Raw genomic sequence first — 21150 nt, 5'->3', positions numbered from 1 at the left:
GCCCAGCGATGGGGGCTGTGGGTGGAGGCATGGAGCCTGGGAGGTGCAGCCACAAGACTAACAGACAGCCATATCCGAGCTCTCGCTTATCCGACTAGGGCATTCTGCCGACTCCCGAAGCCCGTCATCTCGGACGCGCCCAACCCCACGGTCAGGGAGTTCGGCGTCGCTCGGTGCTCGCCAGCCGGGAATAAACGGGGCTCGTGGAGTCATGGCTCGTGGGGTTCCGGAAAAGCGCCGTGCTCGCTTCGGAATCCGGATCATGTCTCTTTTGGCTCAGAGCCTTCCGCTGCAGGAGTGCTGGCCTCAGCGGATAAAGACCCCGTTGCTTTGAATGTAGCATTCAGCTTGAGATTCAACGCTATCGGTGCTTTCACCTGTTCTTAAGCACATGGTATAAGAATCGAGCGAGTCTTGGTCCCACGAAACGTGTATACACCTGTGTAAGGACTATAGGTACTCCATAGAGCTGTCTCTAATAAGAAACAGAAAGCCTTTCCAGTTTTGGAACCATCTGCCCCCCTCCTTGAGCGCGAGCCAGCCCTAGTACAAGTACGGCAAGAAGGCGACAATAGCATCTTCAGTTCCCCCAGCCTTGCGGAACAGGTCTAGCACCTGCCTCGTCGGTCTCCAGTCCCCAACGTGAAAGAGGACATGGGCCCGAGAACCAGCCTCCAACTGGGCAATCTCTCCCTGGCCCTCGTCTAAGACGGCCTCATCCATGCAGTCTTCATAACCAGTGGTCTTGCCGGCGGCACTGTATGTGAGGAACCACTCGCTGCTCGTCTGTGGGATCTCTGTCGCCATGTACCAAGATTCCAAGGACGGCATATCTGCGATCCGCTGCGCAACCGCCTCCAGGAGGGGCATCATGGCGTCATCGTTGGGCATCTGGCGAAAGTCGTCCCCCATATTGCCTAGTCCGTCGCCATCCACCCGGGGCTGGAGAGATCGCTGAAAGGCCAGGGCTGCAACGGTTTGCTCTGCGGTGCCGTATCCCGGTGGCCAGTAGCCCCCTGTAGACCGCGGTAGAGGCTCGTCGCTTTCGGGCTTGCTGTAGGGGTCACCCGGCTTGGCTTTAAAGTACCACTGGCCTGAGGGGCTGGCCATGTCAAAATTTATCCAGACGTCTTTGATATCCGCCCAAGGTTTGTCTTGCTCAGCGCCATCATATGAGGGTGGCCAGAAGAGGGCAGCATCGACCATTCCGTCGTAATTCAGAACCTGGAGCTTGCTATTCCCGATTATGGTACGCAGCCTCAAACACAAGGGGTCATGGTGGAGTTCCGGGTCTGTAAAGTCGGCCAGTTTGAGGTCGTGTCGTACCGTGGGCTCAGCGATGGCAAAATGCAGGGTCCTAGTCTCAGGTGAGAGCTGGAATGTCTCCAGAGATGCCGTGAGGTCCTGCCGAAGTTGGCGCCTCAAGGGCATGAACTGGTCCGGTTCGGCATAATTGAAGGAAACACTTCTCAGTCTCGGACATGCCGCAATGAGGGCAACCTGGGTACTAGGATGAAGAGCGCGGGTCCTGTTGGCCCCACTAAGCGAGTCAATACAAGAGACTGTGGGCAGAGGCGACCGGAGTGAGAGGTAGGAGTAGAGATATCTGTCGTTTTTCAGATCTTCGCGGCGGCCCAGTTCGACAGTACGCTGGAACCGGTTGCGTTTCTCTCGGATTTCGTCTGGTTGGACCCGATAGTCCATGGGCGAATAGACGTCCAGTGCGAGCACCAGACGGCACTCAGCTGGCCATTTGGATAAGTGCTGCACCAATTCTGAAACCCCCTTGGTGAAAACGTCGTCATTCGCCTTCCTGTCGTCGTCGGTCTCGTACTCGGCGCAGGACTGGTCATTGTAGACTGGCAGCACCACATCGTAATGCAGCTTGCGCAAAGCGCGACGACGATGACTGCATCGAGGTAGGTCAGAGAGGGCGCCTTTGAATGTCTCGAGCTCGGGCTGATTGCTCTTTATGTGTATCTCTCGAAAGGTGATGGTCTCAATAGCAGACTGCCAGGCTCTCGACAGTGAGGCAATCCCAGGTCGAACAAGGATGCCTGGTCTTTCGTCTGAAGCCCCAGGACTCGGGAGGCTCTCAGAGGTGTTGCCGGTGTCCAATGTTTTCGGTAGAAACGATGCAATATTGCACAGCACCTCATGGGGTAGGCTCTCCATGTCTGGTTGCGATGATGATGGGGCGAAGAGAGTGGTAGTATGCGAGTACCAAGATCGAAACTCTCGCTCGGAAGTCGCAACGACAGCCCGCCCTATTTATCAAGGATCTACGGATACTCCGTACTCCCGCCGTGCGATGGCCTGTCACACACAAAATTCCCAAATCTGATTGGAGGCCATGTTTGATTGGTTTAAAACATGATGAATGCCAGCAGTATCTCGTGCCGCTGAGATACTGTGCCGATGCTCCCTGAGCACTGTATCAGAACTTCAGAACTTCAGAGCGTCAGAATGTAAGAGTGTACGAATACTTGCACATTCGTTTACTGCATGTCCTCGTACGAGTACCTACCACCCGACATCAATTCCCCGATTCTACAACTACACACCCCAACATCTTAAAGTGAGTTTCAACCATTTTCAAATCTGATTCTCGTCAAATCCACCTTGCAAAAAAAACTCAAAGGCCCCTACAGCTGAATCACAGGCTTCCTCTGACTCTTGACCACGACTCCGATGCAGTACCAGTAGCCAGACCAGAAGCTGGTTGCACACCCGCTGCCATCCTCTTTCAGAAGCTTGTTCCAAGTGTACAGCTGCTGCAGCGAGATGCCGTGGCGATCAGCAAAGACGCCGCACGTGTCTCCGTCCTGCGCCTGCCCGTAGTCATTGCATGCTGGCACGGCGTTGCCTGGCTGGGTCGGCGTCGGTACTGGGGGCCCAGCCGAGGTCGTAGTAGGTGGTGGTGTCGACGAGGAGACACCTACACAGTAGGCCTGTCCCAGCCAGAAGTTGTCGACGCAGTCCGATGACACGGCCGGGTTCCATTCCAGGAACTGCTTCAGAGTGATGCCGTACTTGGCCGGCACCGATGAGCAGGTGTCACCCTCCTCGACGACGTGCCATTTGTTGCAGTTCGCCGGCTGGCCGGTATGTGTCGGCGCTGGAGGCGTGGGTCCCGATGTAGTGGTGGGATCTGGAGATGGGGGTTTATAACCAGGTGCACGAATACAGTATGCCATCGCTTGGGATGCGGTTAGCCACGTCCGAATTCAGGGGCATTTTATCATTTGCCGTACCTGGCCAAAGGTTCCCACAGTCTGGGCCCACAGCAGGGTTGTACTCGTAGAATTGAGCAATTGTTAACTCATATATCTCAAGAACGTCCGTGCTAGTCGAAAGGGTGTCTGTCAGCTTTGGCTCCTTCGTTACTCTCGAGTTGGAGACTCAGGAGTCGGGGGTGTATGACGGGCTCGTACCATTGCCAGTCTTCGGGTACATCTGCGTATTGTGTACAGGTCTCAATTGCACCATCCTGCTCCGATTATCAGCAAGCTTCATCATGAGCAATCAGGCAGATAACGGTGGTCAATCTGAATTCCAGCCACGTACCCTGACAGGAAGGTCGTACCCGGGCCCAGGAGCCTCGGGCGGGGGGTCTCCTATGTATTGCTTGCCACAGTATCGCAAATTGGGGTTGAAGGCACAGTCTGGCGTCGTAATGTCGGCCAGAGCCGGGTTCCAGAAGGCAAAGTCTTCACGAGACACCGAGAAGAGGTCGGCCACGCGCTGGCACTGGTTAATCCACGACGTGCCTTCGAGGATGCCAGAGTCTTGATAGTTGGCCCCGTCCAAGTACCTATAGCAGTCGTCCCGTGTTCCAGGGGCTAGAGGTGCCTGCGTTGGCATATCGGCGATTGGAGAGGTCGTGTTGGCAGGCACCTCGGGAATCGCAGAAGTAAAGGGGATGGTGGTTATGTCTGTTGGTCTCCAGCCTGGCTTTCCCGGGTATGTGTTGACTATATTTAGGGGGGTGGCTTGTGTCAGTTTGGTGAATCCATCCGGCTTGGGGATAACTGGAAGGGATAACACTCACTATCACCAACAGCCTGGAAACAATAGCTCTCGTACGCAAATAAATTGGTGCAGTTGGTGTAAAGACTTGGGTTGAGGAAGTAAAAGTCATCGAGGGAGATGCCGAACCTGACGACCAACAGGTTGCAGTACTCGTCGGGCTGGACTTGATAGTACATGCCGCACCGAGGGTTGGTTCCGTCAGCAACATCAGTCGGTACAGGAGCGGGTGTGCTCGCAGTGGTGGGAGCCAGGGTCGTGTGTGGAGGATCCTCGTACTCTTTCCCAGGAGGAGAAATGCAGAGCTGGTCCCCTTCCATCCTGTCAATGTTGTAGCACCCAGCATTCAGAACCTGTATGAATTCACCAGGATCTCAGCTATTGCCTACCCGCAGGCCAGGCGATATTTGGACTGATTGACTTACGGGATTCCAAGCCTTGAGCTGGACTTCTGTGATGTCGGCGCTTCTGGCAATGCCGTGGCAAGTCGCGTTTGCTTTCACGGTGGTGACATTGCAATTGTTCACAAGGCACAGGGAGCCGCTCGTCGGGAACTCCTTACACCAGGCACCAAGCTGGTTGTCGGATAGAAGCCACGCCGTTCCGATCTTCTGTGAAAGCGATATCGAATGACAATCATCGCCGGACTGAATCTCGTATTTTTTCCCAGCACAAGGTGAGAGAGTGGGACCGGGTAAGTCTGGTCTGTTCATCGAGTTAGTCACCGAGTTTGATTGGGTATTTGGTCCATCACTCGAGTACCTCTAGCCAAGGATGAGTGTATCTACTAAGAAACGGACAAAAAAAAGAGAGAGAAAAAGAAGGAGAGAGGGAGAAAGAAAAAAAAGACTCACATGGTAACTGGCAGATTCGACGTAGTTCTTGGCATATCCTTCACTTTACAGCTAGAAGTCTTGGACTCGTAAATGGACTGGCTCACGATGGCCGGCCCATCATAGTAAGGAACACTGGCTTGGATCCTTAGGCTTTTTATGAAGCACATGTCGCACTCATCTACTTCTGTGCCATTTCCAACAATGTCTGTATATCGTATCGGGCTGTCTGCAGGGCGCAGGATGGTAAAGTCAGTAATAGCGTACCTAGGATGTTGCTACATTCGCAAGGATAGGGCTTCTTCTTACCACCTGGATCAGCGGCCATGGCGGCGTCGCCGGTAACTGAATTACACCATCGCCCATTGTCCCGAAGGCATGTCAACGAGTACTGGTAAAGAAGTAGACTCGGGATGAGCCCAAGAGGTGCTCCTCCCTCATCATCGTACCCTTCCCACGTATCCTCGCTGCAGGCCGCCACCACGCTTGTCTCGTAGGCATCAAGTGCAGACTCGCAGGTGGAAGTACATGAAGAATTAAGGATGGATTCGCCGTAGAAGAATCCATATCGGAACCTTGGCACCAGAGTGGTACAAGAGATATCCGCCGTCAAAGCATCGACGCAGCCAGCGGATAGGCCAGATGGCGCAGTGACATTTGTAAGAAACTGAATAGCTTCACTCGGCTGCCACAAACTCAAACAAAGGACCACACTGTAAGGCCACCATGTGGATTGAGAGGTTCTGGCCATGATGATACATGTGCTCTATCCAGAGCCTGTAAGGAGTGGGAAGAGTGAAGATGGGAATAGTTTATTCCTGCGCCTTCCCAGAACCACTTAAGCACACGTAGTAAGGGTATTGAGGTAGGTAAATGCATCAAATAATATCTTCTCGCTAGGCTAGGGTCCAGATGAGCGGGGGTGATGTTCAGAGATGGAGCTGGTACGAATATCGGCTATCAAGATCGTTGCACTTGCAGCTGATTGAGAGTGTTGCCATGTTGTCTCAGGAAAAGGGGAGCTAACCAGGTACCTGCACACAGTACGAGTAAACTGTACCTATGTAATCACTCGAACCGCTCATTGCCAAGGCCACAGAAGCATCGATATCTCCGTTCCCGCGTCTGACATGCGTCTCCGGCTCTCCGTTGCCGTGTCTGATATGCGGGGTGATAATGGATGGTAATCGTGATAATAATGCAACAGTTGAAGGTTGGAAGCTGACATCAGCCTACAATGGTTCCCAACATCCTGCGGGGGATGCTAGGATGGGCATGGAACGACGACGGCAGGAATGTCGCCAAGTGTCTCACTGCACATGTGCGTGCATCTCTATAGGTCGCCTCCTGGTCCCGTGCTCCAAACATCTTCATCTGCTCTAGATTGGGCCACCACAAGGCACTTAAGACGCTCAGCCAGGAGGTGGCAAGACAAGGCCAAGAATGAGCAGAGAGCCACTAGCTTGAAAGGCTGACAGCTAAGATATCCAGGGCAGCCACCTGAGGGTTCTCAAGGCCCTATTTACATAGGCAACTTACAAGGTTGCAAACTTGGCGCTTGAGGTGCCACCCAATACCCATATGAACTTGATCCCACTTAACCTGATGGTGCAGAGGCTGGGATTAGTCAAAGTCACCACACATTGATGGCCCACCACCTTCCAAGGTCGTAGACTCATGTTCATTATTACTAGTACCTGGTGCTCCTGACATGCCGGAAGGGTTTCGGGTGACTGTCATATGATCAGTTGCGGCTGTAATATTCAACCAGATGTTCCCATTGATCAAATCTCTCTGCAGCATAGATTTGCAGCCTGGGGAGCGTGCTAAGTTTGCAAGCTAACATGTAGGTATGGTCTTGATATAATGGTTTTCTCGAGTTACCTTTTCCCCTATAAACAAGAGGATAATTATAGTTGGAAATGTAGCAATCAGAGCAAACGATCGGATACTTGGACCCGGTGATCACCACTGCTTCACCAGCACATTACATCTGTTGAAGGGTGCTGGGGGCACCCACACAGCCTTGCGCTCCACCACACACTAGATAGTCTCTAGGGGCAGGATGCAGATCCTCCCACACCTACACACACAGAGGTCTATCCACACATTCGTTCCACATTGATCGTGCCGACCTCATCACAGCATCCTTCGTTTTGCCCCTTTATGAACAGACCTTCATGATGCAGCCCAGCCTTGCCGCTTTCTAATCCTGTCATACGGCGCAGGCTGACGTGGGCCCATCTCCCGGGCCACAGACCAACCGACGACACATTTCCCTAGTTCGCCTAGCTCCCTTAGGAGCCTCGTCTCGATATCGACCTGGATACCTTGTGGGTCTGTCTTTCGTAAGAGATAGGAGACCCCTGGCATTTTATCTACCTTCTTCACCACCTTTAGGCACTCGAATCTACGGGATACCTGCCTCGTTAACATTGCCCTAAGTAAGCTCGACATTATTAGCCTTAAAATCCATTCGGTGGGATAGCCTAGGTCCTGCTATTCAATACGAAGACTTCGCTGCTTCCGTGACCAAACTGAACCAGGCCCTGTCCAACTTGAAGCAGGTCATATTCATTGGCGTAGAAATTTCCGGGAGCATGTATGTGGCAAACAAGTCACCACGAAAAGATCAAATATCGCTTCATGGTCGCAACTCATAGCCAAAAATCGGGTATTTTTGACCGAGGCAGTGCTGGCCAATGTGCCCGAGAGGAAGATGAGAGGTGAGTGGAGGGCAAGCAGGCATTTAAACATATGATGTTTCAAGCAGGGAGGCAGGGTCCCATCGAGAGCCTGGAAGACATGCGACAGGCGCTGCAGCCAGCTATTAGATTCTGGCTTTTCCCTGTAGAGGTCTAGGACCACTCCCTGAAGCCTGTCCAGATTGTGAACATCAGTCACCGTTCTGGGAGGCAAGGAGGGTGCGAGATTTGTCAGAGTATGCCCCTGAGCTATGTGTCTGTACTATCTACCATAGACTCCAGACCTCAAGAAAATAAGGAAGGAGAAGAAGGTGGCCAACTGCTTGAGATTATTAAATCATGCGAGCCTACTAATCCGCCAACTTCTCCTCCTTTCAAACTGATTTAAACCCCAGCGCAGTTATAGTCTTTCCACAACTTGCAGTTGATACCTGGGTTCCACTTCTTGATCTGAGTCTCGGTCACTTTATGCTTCTTGGCAAGAGAGGAGCGGTTATCGCCGTCCGCAACCTTGTGCCACTTTCTACAGGAGCAGATGGCCCCCGGCTGCGTGGGGGTGGGGTACGGCGGCGTCTGGAAGCCGGTTGGGGAAGGGTCCTACTCAGGGGGTTTGGCAGGGTTTTCCTCGGTGTCTTTGGAGATAAGTTAGCCAACTCGCTTCCAGGATTAAATTCGACTTCCCAATACTCTTCAATATACGCGAAATTCTCGTCCACGGATGAAGTGGTAAACAGAAGGTGCACTGGTCAGTTTGGACCGGAGGAATTTTCTCGTTACGCTCATCGTCGAGGATGTGGCTTCTGGCCAACGCGTCGGACATGGAAATGAGAGCTAACAAGGCAAAAGAATGCATAGAACACATCTCTCGATCAATCTGGTGAAAAACAAGGTGAGGTGATACGATAAATGATCGAGAGCGTATGTATACTGTGGCGAGCCACCACCGGCCGTTGCCATTATTATTATACCTACCGGCGCTAAGGTTGGGACCCTGAGACCACAAGTCCCACGTCCTAGAGCCTTGTAGGAATCCTATGACCCTGCTGGGAAATATAACACGCCAGTACCTTCTCAACTCCAGTTTGGGTGCCAGTGTAGCAGTGATCCTCTTGTTGGCTTCCATGTTAATGGGCCAGTGCCAAGAAGCGGAAACGATAATATGTTCATTGTAACAATCTCATGCACGTAGGGCCTCTTGTTGAATATCCGTGATGCAGATGGTGGATTGGCCATCTATGAATAGATGAGCTGAAAAGTGTGACTCAAGTTGCTTGGGGGTTGACTGCACCTCGGCCCCCTGGATATCTAATTACCTTGCACGTATCGAATCAGTACGAGTATTCATGCCACCGTAGGCATAGTCACCAGGGCACTTTCAATATATGGGACTAATTCAGGTACTTACCTAGGGTCAGAAAATGTGACGTTAGCTTTCTATCAGCACCCTAGTATCCGTGGTATGGCCCTCCAGATTCACAGGGACAGCCCGAGAATATATGTATACGGACGGCGGCACCAGCACACAGCGACGTCGCGATAGTTTGCGCGCATGCTACTGGCGGCATTGATTGGATCAAGCTCCTCTTGACTTCGACTCTTCATGTTTGGCATCTTGCGCGTATATGTTGTGTATATTTACCAGCCCCCACGATGCAGCCACCCAGTACGGTTGCATATTAGACAAGGTCCGCAAAAGCTGCAATTATGGAAAATCCCCGCATCGCCGTATAGCGATGTATACATCCATATATCAGAAATATTGTCAATTATACGCTATACCTCTTACTATGAGCGCTACTACGAGCGTTGCTACTATCTATATATCAAATAGTAGACTATATCTGCCTCTGGCTATTTTTATGTGGACTGTTGCTGCCTCTGACTGCGACGCCTGCCTCTGATTATATTAAAGCTTTGCTACTAATTGCAAAGCGTTATAATCGCTATAAAGATTATAATACGCCGTGGAAAAAAATATATCATTTCTATGCAGCGTTTTCTTTAAGTTGGAGTTTTTCTGTTATTGCGGCTATTGCGGACCTTTACGGAGTACGGTGGGATATTAGAGCAGATGTGTTGTGCAGTCACTGCCTATATCCCATCGTAGACCTTGCCTAATTTGACCTCTAAAACCCACTATCCTGCAGTGTCCCCTTGATTCTCGCCCTCGGCCCTACCCCTTCTCATCTCTTCCCGCGCGCGCTTCCGTTTCGCGCTTCCAGAACCCCATCACTCACCGAAAGAGGCATCTGACTTCCAGTTTATCCCGCCCGTGCCGCGCGCACCATCCCTGAAGAATGTTGAAACGAGAACATTCCCGATTTGAGCACATTCTCTTTGATATCTATGCCCTAGTACGTGCTTCCGGTTTTAGGAGCGCGCACATGGAGCCAAGGACCATGTCGGATACGAGCTCATGACCGGAGCCCAGGTGAGCCAGGACTATGCAGCACCGATAGACGAGGATACAGCCCAGTAGAAGAAGCTTCCCGGACAATGCTTGGCACTCCCTACTACTTTTCGTAAGGTACGTCACGCACCTGAGCTTCCACCTCCCTCTGCTTCACCACATGGGTCCACGGGTACACGTGATTAACACAGCAGGCATTCAACAGCCGTACCGTGACACGGCCGGAAGGGTCAGTAGCACCTCCAACGCGGCCTATGACTGCGCACCCCCCTATCTGACCCCTGAGAACACTGGTCGCGTGCTCTGGCCTTTTCAGACAAACCAAGAGAGGAACCTATGCGGCATAGAAAGCACAGTCAACCACTTTCCTTAGGTAGAGTCTCTTAGAACAAAACGGAGGAACTCTCTCTGAGACTACCCGGTACTGTGAGTCTTCAAATCAGGAACGCAACACGCCTAAAGCCACAAATGCTCCCCGAATCGTCCCCTCGGCCGTTGCCATATTTGCGAGTGGACCGGTGATGCTCCTGCTCTGCCCTGTGTAGTGGGTGTGCTCGGGTGTGCTGGGAACGTCCCAATAATATGTCGTATGTATGAATAGTACGAGGAGGTGAGGTTTGACAGGATGGGAGCCCAGAGTCATGCCATTACGGAAAACCGATAGTTATTGCATATATAAGGTGTCTCGGCATAACTACCAGTCAGTCACTCTGCAAAACGACAATCATCATCTTTTGTCCGAGTCTAAGATCCAGCATACAGTTAGGCACACGGTCCCCTCAGAATTGTGATCAAGCCAACACGGCGAGTTATCGCAAGAGCAGCTTTCAACCTTTGCATAGAGCTAGCCTGGCCTTTACTTCCCAGTGGCCGAGCTCGTCGACACTGCCTCTTCCTCTTCCTCTTGCAGCTGCCGCTGCTGGTGGTCAGACGGCGGCGGGATCCAGGCCTCTGCGTCCCCGAACCTCTGGGCAACTATGCCCGCACTCCCGGGGATCCTATACCCCCGCGCCAGCTGCTTCTCATAGCTGATCCTCCTGAGCCGCTGGGCCTCGGAGGGGGTCAGCCAGATGTACACCTCGACGACGATGGCGTGGATGATGAGGGCGAGGAACCCGGCGGCGACAAACGTCGTCATGAGGGCCGCGTTTGTCTGCCCTGCGTCCGTGGGGTTCGAGACGCCCTTGATCGAGACGTGGACGGCGCTGCTGTTGGCCGGCGACGCGGCGGCGCAGTCCGGGTAGGCCGCCTCGTAGGTGTCGAGGGCGTCGCGGGTGAAGGTGCCCTCGCCGAGCCTCTGCTTGCCAAAGTAGATGTACTGCAGCTCCGCGCAGGAGACGCTGACGTACTTTGCCGCTGCCGGCCAGCGGGCGATGATGCTGATCATGGGGAACTGGATGATGCGGAGCGTGACGATGAAGCCCATGATGGCCCAGGAGCGCAGCATCCAGGCGCGGTGGCCGTCGAGCTGGGCCCTGCGGATGTTGTAGACGGCCAGACCGAGGCTGGCGGCCGTGAGGAGGGTGACGAGGCCGGTGAGGGCCTGCAGGGGGAGGGCGCCGCCCATGGCTGTGTCGGCGAGCATGCAGGCGCCGATGTTGCCGACGACGGCGAGCGTGATGGCGACGTAGCCGGCGATGCGGTGGTAGAGGATGAAGTGGTGGCGGATGCCCGGGACGAACTGGAAGACGGCGATGAGCCCGGCGGGCAGGGAGGCCGCCAGGTGGAGGAGCATGCCCACGCGGTAGCGGACAAAGTGGACGACCCAGTAGCAGGCGGCCGGCATGCCCGTGGAGCCATCGCTGGCGGGGACGCGGGGGCAGAAGCGCCCGTCTATGTCGAGGAACTGCAGGCGGGCGAGGATGAAGCCGACGAGGGCACCTCCAAAGATGAACCCTGCAATGTGAATCGTACACGTTAGTCCGAGAATCCGTGGCAATGGATGTGTCCCAGCAGAGATTGACTTACACATGCTGAAGTTGTACGCCTTGGTGAAACCGATGGGCTGGTAGACGGCTCTCAGCATGGTGCTGATGGTGCTCCTGGACCTGGCGGCCGTTGGCTTGTCCGAGTTCTGAGCCATGATGGCGGGAAGTGAAGCCTAACACGGATGGTTGGATAAAAGTAAACTGGCTATGTTGTAGTAGACAGTATAAGCTGGTAGGAGGGAGGCATGGACAGATAGAAATGGGGGGAGAGAGAGATGAGGGAAGAGCCGAAGGATCAATGTGAGAGGTGAGGCAGTCAGAGCAGAACTTGGTAAAACTCGACTCTCCCACCAGATGTCCTGTTCCGTGACTAACTTCCATAGTTGGATAGAGTCTAGAGTCTTCCTCAGCCGTGCGGGCGTGCCTGTAAACGACAGACACAGCCGGCCGAAATGTCAAGATCTGATGTGCATGTATGTTCCAATACGGACCCCCACTGGCCACATGCACGCATATGGAGCAAGTCAGCAGCCCACTAGCCATGTGGAGAAAATGGGGGCGAAGATGAGGGGCATGGGGTTTGGCAACGTGTGTTTTGCATATGCAACTGGGCCCTTGTACTCTGCTCCAACTCACACCCCCCCCCCCCTTTTTCTCCCCTTTCTTCCGGGAAGATCAGACCTGCAGGCAGCTAGTATTACCTACATACATATCAGTAAACCCGGGTCATAACCATGTGGATTTGTAACAAGTTATTGCGCGATACTTAGCGACATTTATGCACAGAGGGATGGGATACGGCTGTGACGATGCCGAATGGCCAGCTCCGCTCCCCTTGCGGTTAGCCCCTGCTTCTGAGACGACTACGTGATATTGTGACCGTGGGTGAGCATTCCTCTCACGTCGCATGTATTTCCACAAAGGAAGACAAGGTGGAAAGAGAAAGAACCTTCCTAGGGGCTTGAGGCTGACGAGCGTGCTCGATGTATCGTTGTATCGTTGACACTGGGGCCCGGGAGCTGAGGATAGGCACTGTTCAATTTCAGGAGCCGATACCGGTCCAGGACGCAAGTTGTCAGCTCTGAGGTACAAATGCCATCATGCAGTCAGGTCAGGGAATGATGCCGGCTATCAGGCCAAGCTGGTCATCGATTATGGGCACAGCCATCTTGGAAGACGATGATGGCCCTTTTATTCTTCGGATCCGTCACGACATGAATAGTGATATTTCAGCATCAGTTGGTATTTCCAAGTTACGGGAAGCTTCCCCTAAAGCGTCCTCATTGTCAAACTGAACACTGTTTGGTCGTTGCCGTAAATCGACATTACACACCATCTGGACCATGGTATACCATCTATCTAGCTCCTCCGCCACAGAAGCCACCTAAATCCAGAGTAGAATGCCTTGAGAAATAACTTGGCCACTGGCAACAGGAAAGAAGGCATGTCATCCTTGGTCACAGCCACAAGGTACTGCTCAATTGTGCTCGAGGGTGCGTTGGGCGTGAACAGCATCAGCTTCATCACCTCCTCCGACATTGTCGCCGCCTTGAGCACGCGATCTTGCATGTCCCTCTCGTAGCGCTCAATGCTCTGGGCCAGGAGATCCCGGGTCCATCCCCCCTCGTGCCCGACCACCTCGACAATGGCCTTGGCCAGACCAATGGCATCGCCCATGGCCGCGTTCACTCCCTCGCCGACAAACGGACACATGACATGCGCCGCGTCGCCGAGCAGCGTCACCCCCGGCCTGGACTCCCACGACAGCCCCTTGGGCAGCATGGACAAACTTCGCGGCCAGACCTTGGACTCGTCGAAGCTGGACAGCAGCTCACGCAGCTCTGGTGCCCAGTCCTCGAACTCGCTGAGCAGGGCGGCCTTTACGGCCCGGGGGTCGCGGACGTCAAAGCCGGAAGTCGCCATCCAGTCCTCGGGCTTGACCGCCCACATGCTGATGTAGATTGCGCCGGAGCCCAGCTGCTGGCCCATGACGACCTTGCCGTCCGAGAAGGCGAACAGGCTTCCGCGGTTGACCAGGCGGCTCATGAGGGGCCGGTAGAGCGCCGCGTCCGGGCATATCATGTTCCACCCGCCGATACCGCTGAAGAAGGGCTGCTGCGGCGTGAGGAGCGGGCGCACGATGCTGGATGTGCCGTCGGCACCGACGACGAGGTCGAAGCGCGCCGGGTGCGTCGACCCGTCGGCGAAGCGCAGCGTCGACGTGCCGTCAGCAAGCAGCTCGACATGGGATACGTGCTTGCCCCAGACGACGGTGCCCTCGGGCAGGCTGTCCAGCAGGAGCTGGCGCAGCTGCAGCCTGTCGATCTCGGGCTTGCCCTGGGCGAACCAGCCGCCGTCCTGGGTGCTGCCGACGCTGAGCCACTGGCGCATGTGCTTGTCGCAGAGGGTGACGGAGTCGCCGTCCCAGCGGGCCATGGACTGGAACTCGGGTGTGTCGAGGAGGCCGGCCAGCTTCAGGGCGGCGAGACCTGTGTCGTCGTGCAGGTCAAGGGTACCGCCCTGGTCGCGGTCGTGGAGCTGGGTCTCGCGCTCAAAGACGGTGACTTGGACGGTGTGGCTGCCGGCGACGAGGACTCGCAGCAGACGGGCGAGGGTGGTGCCGGAAGGGCCGGCACCGATGACGGCGATGCGAAGGGGGGTTGTGCTGGCGGCTGTCATTTCTGTTGCTGCCCCTTTCGCGTGGGCGTGGTGGGCGTGATGGATGTGGTGATGGTTCTCGGGAGACATCTGGAGATAGGGGGAGAGACATCCAGGATGAATCTAAGAGGGAGATGGATCATGGAGCCGTGCCGACCTGGAATTCCTGCAACTCCTGGAAGTCCTGGAAGTCCTGGAACTCCTGGAGCTCCTGGAGCAAAACAGTAACGCTGTAGCGAAGCGGGAATAAACCTCCTCTCGGTCTTGCTCCATGACCATGCAGCAGGATTCAACATCGGCCCGACTCCGAGGAACGAGCAGAATCACCCGCTACCTCGTATGCTCGGTGAAGGGCACGGGCAGTCAGCTTGTCCACCTTCCTGATGCCGTGGTGTTTCGATGCGTGGCTGGAGGCCATGATGGAGTTGAGATGATGGAGGATGGGCTATCCATGCAGAGGGGTGTGAGTAAAAAAAAAAAAAAAAAAAAAAAAAACTAGAAAAAGCGAGAGGGAAGAAGGAGAAAGGAGAAAAGAGCATGGCGTAAGCTGACGGAGCGGTGGAATGGTGAACAGCCTTGCATATCATCGACGCCCGCTTGGAGGCTCTGCTGACTCCACAGCGGGAGTCGGGACAATATAGTACTAGTATCGCCAAGCTGACAAAGGCCGCTGTCAAAGCTCTTATGCAACCGCGGGAAATCGGGGGATTGGATTGGCGCAGGAATGGGCGGAAGTGGCGGATGCAGCCGATCTCAACCCCTGGCCTAGTTTCGAGTGCAGATGCAGTGCAGATGCAGTGCAGATGTAGATGCACGTCCCAGCTGTGCCCGATGTGGGAGGATACATTGTCGATGCCGCCATCAGTCCCAACGAGCACGCCAAACTCCGCAGCGGCGGCGGAGTTGGTGCGGACACGGCTCATGGTCCATGTCCATACGATAGATATTACATAGAGTACGGATACAGAGGTCCCGGCAGGACCATGGACCCTTGCACGCATCCATCTGCATCCATCTTCCACGCCCGCGTGCGTCCTGTAGCACACCGTATAGCAATTAGTAATGCCTGCGGACTTTGACGTGAACAGGTGCTGCTGTTGGCCCCTTAGTCCGCCAGTACGAGTACGCCCCGGTGACTGGTGCTCGGGTCAGGCTACTCCTCGTCTTTGAGCAGTTGGCTTCTACCCGCCAAGTTCCCTGACAACAGGAACCGAGGCTGTGCATCCCTGGGAGACATTTGCTGTTCTTCCCTTCGTCTGGAATCGCCAGGTCACTCACTCCATCACCGGCTGCTGTCACGCTGGACGGGATCAGGTGGGAAGCTTGTTGACATAAGATTCTGTTGTTGATAGTCTTCTTATTCCCGCCACCCTCATCGAAGCCATTCTCCTTGCTTCTCGTTTGCTCTCCTCTTCTCCGACTCCAAAGACGAATCTCCCCCAGTGCCGTCAAGATGAGCAGCCAGCCGTTGAGCGACAACGAGCCCGAGGCCGGTTCGGGCCCAGCAATCTCCCCAGGCGACGACGCCCATGAGCCCGAGTGGAAGGCCGACAAGCGCTTCTGGCTCGCCCTGGCGCCCATCCTCGTCCTTGCGGCCATGGTGTCCCTCGACGGCACCGCCGTCACCGTCGCCTTGCCCGAGATGGCCAGCGACATTGGCGGCAGCGCCATCGAGGCATTCTGGACCGGCACCAGCTTCCTCCTCGCCTGCGCCGTTCTGCAGCTCCCGACGGCCGCCCTGTCCGGCATCTTCGGCCGCGTCCCCGTCATGATGGCCTCCACGCTCCTCTTCCTCGTCGGCGTCATCATTACCGCCGTCGCCCAGAACTTCACCGTCGTCTTCGTCGGCAGAGCCATCCAGGGCGTCGGCGGCGGCGGCGTCATCCTGCTCAACGACATTGTCATCACCGACCTCGTGCCCCTGCGCCAGAGGGGCAAGTACTTTGGAGTCGTGGGCGGCATCTGGGCCTTGGGCAGCGTCCTGGGGCCCGTCGTCGGCGGCGCCTTTGCCTACGAGGCCACGTGGAGGGGCATCTTCTGGCTGCTCGTCCCCTTTGCCGCCGTCGTCCTCGTCCTCATGCCCTTCACCCTCAAGCTCACCAGGCCGGCCGGCCGCGTGACGGACAAGCTGAGGCGGTTCGACTGGTTCGGCAGCTTCTTCTTCGTCGGGGCGGCCACGTGCTTCCTCATCCCGCTCACCTGGGGCGGTGTCCAGTACGAGTGGAGCGAGTGGCGGACCATCTTCCCCCTCGTCCTGGGCGCCGTGTCCCTCGTCGCGTTCGGCCTCTTCGAGGCCTTTGTCGCCGGCGAGCCCATCCTGACGACGAGCCTGCTGGGCAGCTACGAGATGCTCTACAGCCTGTGGTCGGGCATCATCAACGCCGCCATTGTCTACGGGACCGTGTACTTCCTCCCGCTGTACTATGAGGCCGTCAAGGGGTACACGCCCATCATTGCCGGCGTCGCCCTCTTCCCGGCCACCTTCACCCTGGCCCCCATGTCCGTGGTGGCCGGCGCCGTCATCTCCATGCGCGGCGAGTACCGCTGGGTCACCTGGGCTGGCTGGGCCGTCAGCACCCTCGGCCTGGGCGTCATGGTGCTGCTCGACGTCGACACGTCCATCGCCCAGTGGGTCTTCCTGACCATTGTCATGGGCATCGGCCAGGGCCTGCTGTACACGTCGCTCGCCATCATCAACCAGGCGGCGGCGCCGGACCGGCTCATGGCGCACGCCATCTCCATGTTCATCTTTGCGCGCATGATGGGCCAGGCGCTCGGCGTGGCCATCTCGGGTGTCATCTTCCAGAACCAGATGCGCGCCAACCTGCTCGCCACCGAGACCCTGCGCGACCGGGCCGCAGAGTACAGCCGCGACGCGAGCGGGCTGGTGCCCCTGCTCAAGGACATGCCGGACGGCCTGGAGAAGCGCGAGCTGGTGCAGGCCTACGCCGACTCGCTCAAGATTGTCTGGGCCGTCATGTGCGCGCTGAGCGGCCTGGCCATGATCGGCGGCTTCTTTCTCAAGCACCTCACCCTCGACAGGGAGCACGAGTCGGAGCAGAAGATACGCGAGGGCAAGGACGAGTCGGTGGTTGAGCAAGGCAAGACGCAATAGTGGCTACACATGTAGCTGCCAGTGTTTCAGGGCCATCAAGTATGTGCAGTGGCAAAGACACGTACGCTGCGCTGCTGGGAGCGAGCGGCATTTCGCACAGTCAACATCGGATTGTGACAAAAACAACATAGACGGGCACTTTTTTTTACCTGGCTTTATTTTTTCATGTTTTTTTTTATTTTTCGGACAATAGTCTATACAAGCCATTCTCTTCCCCAAACTAGCCTTGTGGTTGTCCCTAGTAAAAGCCACTGCTATATAGCTGGTCAGTCCAGGCCCTAGTCGAGCAGCATTGGCAGATGATTTGACTTTGATTGAAACGGGAAAAGGGACGCTATGGAGGGCAACACCACGGACCGAGTAGCACAGAGCGCCATGTAGAGAGCAGTGCCTACCATGTGCTCAATAGCCGCGACTCGATTGGTGAAGAGCTGAGGTACGTAGTCATGTATCCATATGAAGCGATGATGGGACCCCGACGAGTCTTGACTTGTAAGAAGAGAGACAAATGCACGTGGGGTTTGTCTAGTGCGGCCGTTGTATGCGTGCTTGAGGATCTCGAGCAAGCACACCATGGTCAGTGGCGGTATTGCATATTCTCCATAATACAACTGTCCTAGTTGGGTTGGACGGCATGCATCATGGCCCTGCTGATCTCTGGGGGTTCTCTTCTCCCTGGGCCGCTACATGGAGGCTGTCATGGGCTAAAGGAAAGGCCACACTTAAAAATAAAGAAACGGATAGACGGATAGACTACGGAGTAAACAGATAAATAAATAACAAGGAACAACCCTGCCGTCATGCTGCACCGGGCATGCACCAGGGATGGCGGGGCCCGAGCCGGGGGACAAGGGACGGGGGGGGCACCCGAAGCGGATCTTTTCATGGATGTGTATACGACGTATGTGCATGCCAGGGTCCCAACTCGTCCCGACAAGGATGTGATGAGCTCATTCCTTTAGCCCTGCATCTGTCTTGGCGTCTAGCTTCCTCGCTTCGGCCAGAAGCTCGTCCCATAGGCGCTGCGCGAACTCTCGCCCTTCCGGCGTGGCTACGAAAGGAGCGGGCCTGTACAGGAAGAGGAGGAGTTAGCCAGGTGTCGGATGCTATCTCAAGCAGGAAGAGAAGAAAAGAGGAAGAAATGGCAGCTCTTACGCTTGCACCCTATTGTCGGCCACATAGAACCCACTGGTCTGGTCTCTGTGCAACCCGCCCCTTGCAGCCCAGAACACGGCCCTGGCGCCGTCAGATACCGAGCGGCCACGCAGGAAACGGTTGAGGTTCATGGGAATGCGGAGGTAGAAGGGCAGGTTATTGTCTGCCCCCGTCTTGACCGTCCCCGGGCAGACATTGTTGACGACGACGGTCCCCTTCCCCTGCGGCAGACGAGACGCCAGCTCCAGGGCCAGCTGCGCGACAAAGAGCTTCGTGTCCGGGTAGCGCCTCACAGATGAGTACTGCTCGCGCGACGCGTAGTGCTCCAGGATGCTGGTCTGGCTGCCGCGGGGGGGGCCGGGCAGCGGCGTGTGGAACGCCTGGCCCATTGAGCCTACCCAGGTGATTGTAGGCGGTTGCTGCTGCTGCTGCTGCTGCTGCTGCTGCTGCGTAGATGTCTCGGTGTAGTGCTCGCGCGAAGTGGACTGCACCAAGGGCAGGAGGAGAAGCTGCAGGACAAAGTTGGAAAGGACATTGACCTGGAAGCACAGCTCGTTGCCCTCGGGCGACGTCTCCCAGTGGGCCGTGTTGATGCCCGCGCTGAGGACGACAAAGTCCAGGCGAGACGCCGTCTCGAGAACCCGGTTGCCGAAGCTGACGACACTGTCGTGCCGGGAGAGGTCGAGCTCCAGGACGGTGACCTTGGATCGGGGGTTGTTCTTGACCACCTCTGGATCGCCGAGAAGATCCAGCCTCGTCAAGCTTCCTCTCTGGAGGCTGCGGGCACCGATGATGAGGCGATCAAGGCCACGACGGAGGAGCTGGTAGCAGAGCTCGAGGCCAATGCCTGCTGTGGCGCCGGTGACAACAGCAGTTTGCCCGACGAGGGAGAGGCCCTCCGGCAGCTGCGGGATGGAGGCTTGGTAGAAGGGCATAATGACTGGGTGTGAGATTGCAGAGGATGGTAGTGGGAGGGAGAGGTTTGAGAAGTGAGTGGTATGATTGTAGCCTCTCGACACAGCCCACAGCATGAAGGGTGAGGATTCTGAGTGAGAATTTAGGGGTGTCTGCCGCTCTCACTTGTGTTACCCATCCATCTGTATATCCCGTACGTACGTACAACACTGCCCTGCCTTGGACCAGCTGCCACCCATCCGACACCGGCTCCTTTCCTACAATATCTAAGGCTCCAGGGGGGGGGCTGGGCTTTATCAGCCATCACCCGGCCACTCCTCCGATGGGGTTGGTTAGAGGCAACACGTGGGATACCTCCTACTCCCAGTCCATCAGACTTGTACTTCAGCCTCAACGACATGCAATGCGAATCCTTCCAGACGCCCCGGGGGACGAGTTCTACACCGTCATTTGTCAGAGGGGCGGGTGATTGCCCGACCGGGGACAGCCGGGATACAGCGCACCGGGGAGATGGTCTGACAAAGTATGATGCGACAGTGGCACGAGATGGGGTGCGATCACTGTCAGCGTGGCAGCGCAGTGTGGTATCAGCCTTAGACAGAACCACGTAAAGAAGTCCTCGCGGAAGGATGAGGACCGAGATGTTCTCCACGTATTACTGGGCCCCAATGCGGCCGAGGGATGCACGGCTACACGGCTACACGGCTACGCGGCTACAAGCGAATGACAAAGTGCAGAGTGCAGATCAGGGTCAGCACGCAGCATTCGCCCGCGTGTAGGATACTGATGTGAAAGACTCCGACGGCACTACGTAACCAGGAGAAGAAGAGCGATACTCTGTAGCGCCACTATGATTACTGCCGTCGCCGAGATAGCCCATGTAGATTGGCTAGGGACGGGCCGGAGGGACCGTAGGAAAGCCGGCGTTGACAAGGGGTTACCAAGCAACCTGCTTGATTATTGCATATCCGGGATATACGCAATGCCACTTACGCCCCCACTGCTCCGCAGATGTCAGCTTTGATCCTTGTTGCCGTATCTTTGCTCGCCATCCTATCATCCTGGTAATGAGGGCTCTGGTGGTCACACCTGGTTCTAGCCTCTGGTGCTACATAGTACGTTGATTGCCAAGATGCCCATGTTATGCCCATACTTGATCAGACACAGATCCGTGGAAACGCTGCAGACTCCGACCATGATGCTGCGGCCGCCCTAGGGTCCGGGCATCAAGATCCGGGGAGCGCGGCAGGTTGTCTCGGACCCTTGGGTGTACCTTGGTGAACTCCTGCAAACATTGGGCTGTGTGGAGCTTGCTGATGTGCTCTTACAGTGTGGTTTGATTGGCGCAATCGACCAGACGGCTCCAGTGTATGTATACGGCTTCGAGCATGAATGATTAGAT

At 55.7% G+C, this 21150-nt stretch overlaps 6 protein-coding genes across 6 annotated transcripts; 1 reads left to right on the top strand and 5 right to left on the bottom strand.

Annotated features, from left to right (window-relative positions):
- Positions 1–543: 543 nt before the first annotated feature.
- Positions 544–2175, bottom strand: ACO1O0_005190 (uncharacterized protein; the record flags this gene model as incomplete). Its single annotated transcript, XM_083194616.1, has 1 exon — positions 544–2175. The coding sequence occupies one exon, from the start codon at positions 2173–2175 to the stop codon at positions 544–546; it is 1632 nt and encodes a 543-aa protein (XP_083049529.1).
- A 470-nt stretch (positions 2176–2645) lies between these two features.
- Positions 2646–4742, bottom strand: ACO1O0_005189 (LysM peptidoglycan-binding domain-containing protein; the record flags this gene model as incomplete). The annotated part of the gene is made up of 5 exons (XM_083194615.1): positions 2646–3151; positions 3435–3456; positions 3568–3974; positions 4052–4382; positions 4455–4742. 5 exons carry the CDS (start codon positions 4740–4742, stop codon positions 2646–2648), a joined length of 1554 nt encoding a protein of 517 aa, XP_083049528.1.
- Positions 4743–10833: 6091 nt separating this feature from the next.
- On the bottom strand, positions 10834–12060 carry ACO1O0_005188 (uncharacterized protein; the record flags this gene model as incomplete). Its single annotated transcript, XM_083194614.1, has 2 exons — positions 10834–11873; positions 11946–12060. The coding sequence occupies 2 exons, from the start codon at positions 12058–12060 to the stop codon at positions 10834–10836; spliced, it is 1155 nt and encodes a 384-aa protein (XP_083049527.1).
- Positions 12061–13264: 1204 nt separating this feature from the next.
- On the bottom strand, positions 13265–14584 carry ACO1O0_005187 (FAD-dependent oxidoreductase; the record flags this gene model as incomplete). The annotated part of the gene is made up of 1 exon (XM_083194613.1): positions 13265–14584. The coding sequence occupies one exon, from the start codon at positions 14582–14584 to the stop codon at positions 13265–13267; it is 1320 nt and encodes a 439-aa protein (XP_083049526.1).
- Positions 14585–16016: 1432 nt separating this feature from the next.
- On the top strand, positions 16017–17678 carry ACO1O0_005186 (uncharacterized protein; the record flags this gene model as incomplete). Its single annotated transcript, XM_083194612.1, has 1 exon — positions 16017–17678. The coding sequence occupies one exon, from the start codon at positions 16017–16019 to the stop codon at positions 17676–17678; it is 1662 nt and encodes a 553-aa protein (XP_083049525.1).
- Positions 17679–18628: 950 nt separating this feature from the next.
- ACO1O0_005185 (uncharacterized protein) lies at positions 18629–19768 on the bottom strand (the record flags this gene model as incomplete). The annotated part of the gene is made up of 2 exons (XM_083194611.1): positions 18629–18746; positions 18834–19768. The coding sequence occupies 2 exons, from the start codon at positions 19766–19768 to the stop codon at positions 18629–18631; spliced, it is 1053 nt and encodes a 350-aa protein (XP_083049524.1).
- Positions 19769–21150: the final 1382 nt, after the last annotated feature.

This window comes from Amphichorda felina, assembly GCF_050947745.1.
Source record: "Amphichorda felina strain 45539 chromosome Unknown scaffold_5, whole genome shotgun sequence".
NCBI classification, from domain to species: Eukaryota; Fungi; Ascomycota; class Sordariomycetes; order Hypocreales; family Bionectriaceae; genus Amphichorda; species Amphichorda felina.
This window is presented reverse-complemented; position numbering and strand designations above follow the sequence as displayed.